The sequence below is a fragment of the Leguminivora glycinivorella genome, chromosome 15 (genome assembly GCF_023078275.1).
Source record: "Leguminivora glycinivorella isolate SPB_JAAS2020 chromosome 15, LegGlyc_1.1, whole genome shotgun sequence".
Taxonomy (NCBI): Eukaryota; Metazoa; Arthropoda; class Insecta; order Lepidoptera; family Tortricidae; genus Leguminivora; species Leguminivora glycinivorella.
In genome coordinates, this window is record NC_062985.1 from 15,080,267 (window position 1) to 15,088,409 (window position 8,143).

General features: G+C 38.5%; 1 protein-coding gene across 1 annotated transcript; it reads right to left on the reverse strand.

Annotated features, from left to right (window-relative positions):
• Positions 1-330: 330 nt before the first annotated feature.
• LOC125234107 (pancreatic triacylglycerol lipase-like) lies at positions 331-5,954 on the reverse strand. The gene is made up of 6 exons (XM_048140291.1): positions 5,906-5,954; positions 3,828-4,008; positions 3,257-3,405; positions 2,323-2,559; positions 595-940; positions 331-391 (listed from the first exon to the last, which is right to left on the reverse strand). The coding sequence occupies exons 1-6, from the start codon at positions 5,940-5,942 to the stop codon at positions 346-348; spliced, it is 996 nt and encodes a 331-aa protein (XP_047996248.1). The 5' UTR covers positions 5,943-5,954; the 3' UTR covers positions 331-345.
• Between the last annotated feature and the right edge of the window lie 2,189 nt (positions 5,955-8,143).

The window sequence follows — 8,143 nt, forward strand, 5'->3', positions numbered from 1 at the left end:
TCTATCCGTACTTCGTATTAATAGTTTTATAGCTAGAAAATATTGAACAGGTCGCCCAGCTAAGTTGACGATCGCCTGCGATACGATAAAGAATCGCTTAGTGTCACTCTTTCATTGTTCCATTGCTACAGTGAGTTGCATTTCTTTCACTACGGAGCGTTACAATACAATTGGGTCGTCACTATATTAATTGAGAGTTTCTTTATAGATACAGAATATTACTTAATTATGCAAATGGTTAATTTTTTCATCACAGAAAACGAGGGTGAAATAAAAGAAACTTTTTAGTAATAATCATACAGGAATGCCAATTTATTTTTTATGTTATTATTATCAGCGCGTTGATTAGTAGGGGTACAGCCGCCCGGTGTCAAGACGGTACATACCAGATCTGAAACAAAATTAAAAAAATATATATTTTAAGTATGATGCCAATCAGTCACGCTGTATCTTAAAATGCATCTAGCATTAAACTATCAAAACTAGATCCATAGATTCGGCTCTACTTGGACATCTCTTATAATGAATGTCTCAGATTTCTGCCGTGCACGGAAACAAAAAAGAACTTCAAACTCTCGATATTAAAAGTCTTACCCAGTTTTCCTCAAGTCATCATTGCCCATATTGAGCCTAGATCCCCGGCACGTGTTCCAAGTGATCTGAAGATTGGTTGAGCACTGCTGCTGCCCAACGAGGTGGTTGTAAGTGACGGTGGCAGCAAAGAGTTCCCACGCCCTATTGTGGTTGCACATGTTAGTGAGACAGCCGGGCTGTGAGATTCCGCCGTTAGGGAAGAAGTCAACGTTGGCGATGGCGGAGCCAATGCCGAGACCGCCGACGGTGTAACCGCCGTCGGTGTGAATGGCTTCCACGTAGCGGCCGTCGGTGGGACGCAGACGGTTGACGTTTATAGACCACATCGGACCCGCGGGGTCCAGACCTTGCAATAAAAAAATGGAATTTGTAACCTTGCAATAAAGTAATCCAGGTTATAAAATAAATATATCGTTCTGCTGAATATAGGGAGTGGATTTCAGATTCTTTTTACAAATTACGCTTTATACCTTTATTATCTAATTATTTATCTATTTCTAGGATATGAATTATATCTGACATGATACAAAGGATATTAAATTAGATATTTCAGTATCCACTGTTATCAACATCCCTAGAGGTAAGCTTCTCAGAAGCGAGCTACCCCGCTTTCGAATTTAGTACAAAACGTATTAATTTATTTTTAATTTATTGAAAACAAAGATTACAGTTTTACAGTATCTTATCTTTTCGCCAAACTTACGTTTGACGGCGAAATGAAGCACTCATTTTCAAAGTTAGTACCTTAAATTATATTAAAAAATTTATTCTAGATAGTGTTAATACATAATAATATCTTATTAACTACTAATGGCGCCTTTCATTAACGCTTTAAAAACCTGAATTATCCAAAAATCGCTTGTCCTTATCTGTCATGTTGACTTATGTATATGTGAGAAAGGGACCAAATACCCTTTGACTAATCAGTTCAGTAACTATTTTATGAATGCGGGGGTAATTTTTCATTCAGGATTTGTGCCTAATAGCAACTTCTTAATATTTGATTTAAAGATGTTTTTACTTCGACATTCGTCTTCAAATGTACCTAATGTGTTAAATAATCGCGGTGTGATGTAGCGGCGCGTCCGTTTGCCATAATAGTTGCCGGCGGTAGGTTCCACATATCTACGACGCTTTGTTCCTCTAGGCGCTCGCGTATAATACAAGGTGGGGCCTGTAACAAAAGCAAAAAATCAAACTGTAGGCTACACTCCTTAAACTGACCAACATTTGTTCAGTGACTTTTAAAAATTATGAAGTCTTTAAATTTTTAATTTTTCATACAAAATAAATATTAGCTTCAATGTACGCCATTATTGTTGTCTTTGACGTTGTCTGTCACACTTTAGACTTAACAGAATTCGCAATACATTACCTCTTAGAAAAAACTTTCAAGGGTGATAAAATTCAAAATACAAGTTATTTTTAAAAGTCGCTGAACAAATGTTGATCAGTATAAGGAGAATAGCCTACAGTTTAATTTTTTGCTTTTGTTACAGGCCCCACTCTGTATATTCGCGAGGTTTTAAATTCGGGATTGCTAAATTATTCAGTTGCTATCAAGTACTTAACTTTATCATGCACTGGCAGGATGTTCAAATTCTTAAATAAGATCGTATAATCGTCTCTACAATTTGTTTTGGTTTTTTTTATCTATTATGTTTTAATAGACGCAGTTGTAAGTTTAATATTATGAAACTTAGTTACTTTATAATATGAAAAACTCACCAGTGACACGGGCCACTTGCCCACCAAGCTCCCTGCCAGCATTTCCCACAAGATGAGCGCCCAAGCTGAAACCAACCAGGTGCATGTTGTCGAACCGTGCGCCGGTGACCTGGTTGAGGAAGCGAAGGAATTGGCCCACACCACGGCCCACTGCTGGGACTTCTAAGTTAGTAGGAGGTAGGGCATAGCGAGTGATATTCCGCTTTGTGTGGTAGGGCACAGCACAGCGGATATCGTCTCGCTCGAATCTAGAGCAGAGCCCAACTGGGGAAGTACCTCCGCCTTACAGAAGACCGCAGCCAAATAGCACTAGACCCTACTCATAGTGTTGTGTTCCTGTGAGTGTTCCGGTGAGTAAGGCTGCCAGAGCTCAACGAGGGTGCGGTGTGCTGATGACGGGAGGACTTACGGAACTAACTTGTTCCGTCTATTGTCCTTTGAGTCGTCGGCAACCCGAACCCTCCTTGGAACTTGTACACTCCTTTTTGCTGTGTACTTAACACAGCAAAAGGGAGTGTACAAGTTTCTAATGGGGTGGCAACACGCATGTGACACTGTTTGAGTGGCAGGCGTCCATAGGTTACGGTGACCGCTTTACATCAGGCGGACCGTATACTTGTTTGCCACCGACGTAGTATTAAAAAAAAAAAACAGTGATTACCTTTTTGATTTTTGCCGAGCTCACGATATTTCGAAGCAGTTGCATACATCATTATCAGGTAATTACGGTCTATCTATATTCCGGTCAATATAGTTATTCATGACTCATTTACATATTATCAATATTTTCCTTCTAATTTTTTATAATTACAGTTTCAAATACTACTTATTCTTTCAGTTAGACAATAAAATAATTGTTTTTTAAATTTCATTAAATTCACGACTATAAAAATATGTAGAATAAACTCACAGAAGACAAAATACAAATTCTTACCTCTCCTGACAGTAGGGTTGGGTTCAGTGTTCCTGTTACTCAGCCAGCCGTGGGCAATGATGATCGTAGGGTTGTTAGCGTTGAAGTTGGAGTTCAAGATGGAGTTGGCATTGTTGATTACTAGAGTCTGCGAGATGATGGAGTTGCGCCTGAAAAGAGATATTTTCAAATCCTATTTAAAGAAAGCTACTAGATAGTGTTTAATAATTGGATTACTTTGCAAGGCAAGGCTAACTTCAGAAAGCTATTTTAACAACACGTTTTGCAGGTTATTTTTGTCGAGCCATGATTTGACATAGCAGTTGATCTGTCATGTGAATAATACCAATTATAACTTTTGTAAGTAAGTTAAACCTCGTTCTATGGATATTTTTTTATTGGAGATATCTAAAGAATTTGACCAAAATCCCACCTAAAGGTAAGTTTTGATGCAGTCTAGGATAAAAACTAACAACAAAAACGACGAAAGTGATGAGCAGTTTGGTCTATCGCTCTACAAAAATTCAAGTCTTTCCTGTGTATTTATTCTACCTCTATATGCAGCGTACCTAAAAAGCTTTGATATACGCACCTGGTATACAAGAAGTACTGGTTGTTAGCTGGGTTCCTCGTAACTTCGTCCAATAGTTCATGATCAGGTTCAGCCTCTAAGTCAATGTCATGCATCTCACCGTCCCCTCCGGCCATCTTGTAGAATCGCGGGTAATGGTACTCCGTCGGTTCTTCTGGAACCGGTGTGCCGGCTACGTATGCTAACAAAATAAAATACTTAATATTCAAATCTTAGACATTTTAGACGGAGAAACATTTTAGATCTCATAGAGTCGTTTTTAAGCAATAGGGAACAGTATACGGAGCTAACACAACTAGACGTAAATAAAAAGTGCAGGTAACTTAATACATCTACAAAACGCAATACTGTATATGGAGTTCCCCAGGGCAGCGTTCTAGGGCCGCTTCTGTTCCTCCTGTATATTAATGATCTCCCGCGGCATATCAAATACCCAATGGTCCTCTTTGCAGACGACAGCACAGTAGTTATCGAGAGTAGAAATGCCGATATTTATGAACTTGAAATTAATAATACATTGCGACATATAATTGAATGGCTTGAAAATAATAATTTATTAATTAACTTAAACAAAACGAAAATTATCCATTTTAACCAAGGATCACCAATCAGCACCATTAATTGCGCTTATCAAGGATCTATAATAGAAGCAGTAAGTCAAACGAAAATTTTAGGGCTTCAAATCGACGGTGGGCTGTCATGGAGATCTCAAACCGACGCCATTTGTAAAAGATTGAACCAATTTGATTTCGCCTTATATAAGCTTGCCAAGCGGGCAAGTGTTGAGACTGTCATGACGGCTTAGCATGGGTTCGTGGCATCGACCTTACGCTACGGCATCATATATTGGGGAAACTCTACAAACAGAAAGTCTGTCTTCAAGGCTAAAAAAAATGTGTAAAAGCAATTTGTGGACTCAAACGTGAAGACAGTTGTGAGCCACATTTCAAGGAACTAAAAATATTAACGTTTCCATGCCTCTATATACTTGAAGCTGCTCTCTTCGTCAAAGCAAACTTAAACCTCTTTAAAACGGTATCTGAAGTATTTCCCAGAAGTACAAGGTATGGTAAAAACCTATTCACAGAACGCGCAAACACCGCGTTGAAACGTGAAAGCGTATTTTGGTTAGCGAGCAAAATCTATAATAAACTGCCAGATAGGATAAAATCATCGCCAACACCACAATTTAAGCATAAGCTAGCACAAGTACTCGTACTTGTTGATAAATGTTTTTACTCAATCACAGACTTCTTTTCATGTGAAGCACTATAGGTAATTAAGAATGATCTTGACCCGTGAATGTTAATAATTATAATAAAATTTTCTGTTTTTTAATTTTATGTAATGAATGATTTTATGAATATTTAAGACTGTACATATTTTATGATTTATTTTATACTTAGTTAAGTTATTGTAAGAATTATTTTAAGGACATGTTTTTGTACGCCAAAAGGCAAAGCATAGTGATACCATATTTATAATTTTATCCACCACTGTATACTGCACCTATGTTTTACAAATAAACACTTTGAACTTGAACTTAGAAGCGTTGAAGTGGCCTATCGGTAAGAGCGTGAGACTTTCAATCCGAAGATTTCGGGTTTATCCAATGATTTATTTCGGAACACTAATTGTCATTTGATAGTCAATTACTTAGTTTTCAGTAAGTAAAGGAAAACATTTTAAAGATATATAGGCCTAGTTAGTTTGCCCTGTAGGATCGAAGGTCAAATGGCAGTGATTTTCGTAAAATTAATGTCTACGAAAAATACTCAAAATTAAGTGTTTGTCAAAGCGACGACTAAAAAATGAAAAATGAAAACTTTAAACTTTGGTAAATTTCGACGCGATCAGAGAAAACACTCATTTCAAAATATCCTAACAATAGCAGTAAAAATATATTTTTTCAAAGAATATCGCAATGTTAATACTTAATACTTAGGTTACCTATTATTAATGTTAACCCTTTTCATGACCTCGTCTAACCCTGAACAGTGTTGAATGTTTTAAACTCAAATCAAAACGAAAACAAGTGAACGTGGGTGTTGTTACAACGCAATTATTTCCGTACTTACCCGTAGCGACGAGCAAAAACAACAATGGAGCCCTCATTATTAACGCAGAGGCCGATATACAACAAACATTTTCAAGCTAAAGTATTTATACTTCAAGATAAACCTGAAATAGCTGATATCGTGTTTGGGTAATTATGTAAGATAATAAGTTGTTTACCAATGATTTTTAACCCCCGACGCAAAAACGAAGGGTTGTTATAAGTTTGACGTGTCTGTCTGTCTGTCGGTCTGTCTGTCTGTCTGTCTGTCTGTCTGTCTGTCTGTCTGTCTGTCTGTTTGTCTGTCTGTCTGTGTGTGTGTCTGTCTGTGGCATCGTAGCTCCCGAACGGATGAACCGATTTAGATTTAGTTTTTTTTGTTTGAAAGCTGAGTTAGTCGGGAGTGTTCTTAGCCATATTTCATGAAAATCGGTCCACTATGTCGCGGTCGGGGTTGTCTATTGTTTGCCCGACAGTCATTTAACATAATATTCAAATGCCCGAATCTAACTTGCCTGAATTTCATTTGCCCGAATGATTTGTTTACCATAAAAATTGTATGACATACTGGTTGTTTATCCGAACATTACCTTCCATAATCATACAATGCCATACTATTTGTTAGCCATATCATTAAGTGCAATAATATGGTTTAATATAATATTCAAACGCCATAAGCAATTATTGCCATATTAATTGTTGCCCATATTTGAACCTACTTTCTGATAGCAGTTTCATTTTCCAGGGTGTCACAGTTCAGCGTCTGCATCCGGGTAACTACATTCAAGCCTATGCAGATGATGTCTTGGTCATCTGCACTGGCGACAACGTAGCACAGCTACAACATAACACTAACTGGGTACTTCAAAATGTACACTGCTGGGGAATAAGAAACAAATTGAAATTCGGACCTCAGAAAACGAAAATGATCACTCCTACTCCAAAGGCCAAGGCCGCACAAATCAACATGGATGGCATTGACATCAAGCCTGAGAGCCACTTCAAATTGTTAGGAGTGATCATAGACGAAAATTTTAACTTCATTAGACACAGTGAATACATAATTAAAAAGGCCCAGACAATATACAAAAAACTGTGCGTCTACATCCGGCCGACTTGGGGAATCCACGCAGGAAACGTAGAAACTATATACCGCCAGGTTATTGAACCGATTGTTACATACGCTGCCGAAATCTGGCACAGTGCTACAAAATACAAAAAAGTCACTAATAAATTACTTAGTCTCCAGCGCGGATTCGCCATAAAGATAGTTCATGGATTCAGAACGCTACCTACGGTAGCGTCTATTGCTCTCTCAGGACTTACTCCACTTCATCTCAAAATAAATGAAGTTGCAACGACAGAAAAAGTAAAGCGTACTCTAAATACTGAATATTTACCACCCAACATGAAATACGATAAAAGGGTCCCCATCACAGAGCTGTTACATCCTGCGGATCGAATAGATGTACAGTTTAAGGAGGTAAACAACCAGGACGAACTGGAACCGTATTATGATAACCCTGACGCGCATCGTATATTCACCGACGGCAGCAAGCACGACGGGTTAGTCGGTGCAGCTGATGTGATCGATTACCCTGATGGCAGAAGCTCAACGAAAAAACTAAAACTACACAGCAGCTGCACCGTCTTCCAGGCCGAGTGCCTTGCACTGGAGTACGCTTGTCGGATGTGCCTTGAACAGGGACTGCCACTGGTCACTGTTTTCTCAGACTCAAAAGCTGCTCTGATGGAAATGTCTAACCGCAGTAGTACAAATAGAATTATTAACAACATTCACAAAATACTGCATAATATAAAAGCGTCTGGGAGAACAGTGATCAAATTCTGCTGGATAAAGGCACATGTTGGCCTCATTGGAAACGAGCGGGCTGACATGGCGGCCAAGGCAGCGGCTACACTACATAAAAGGCCTGACTATAACTTGTTTCCGCTATCATATCATAAGCTTAATCACAAAAAACATATATATGACCTTCACAGCAAATGGTATGAGAATGGCTTAACAGGCATACACATGAAACAACATTTACCTAGCATAGAATCAATCAGAAATCTGCGCGGCTCAATGCCCATTACCTTCGAGTTAACCCAAATACTCACAGGGCATGGGTACCACAAAACATACTTACATAGGTTCAAAATAGTCGATGAAAACACATGCCCCTGTGATAATACAAGCTGCCAAACGATCGAACACCTCTTAAAAGACTGTCCAAAATTCGGCCGTAATCGCATA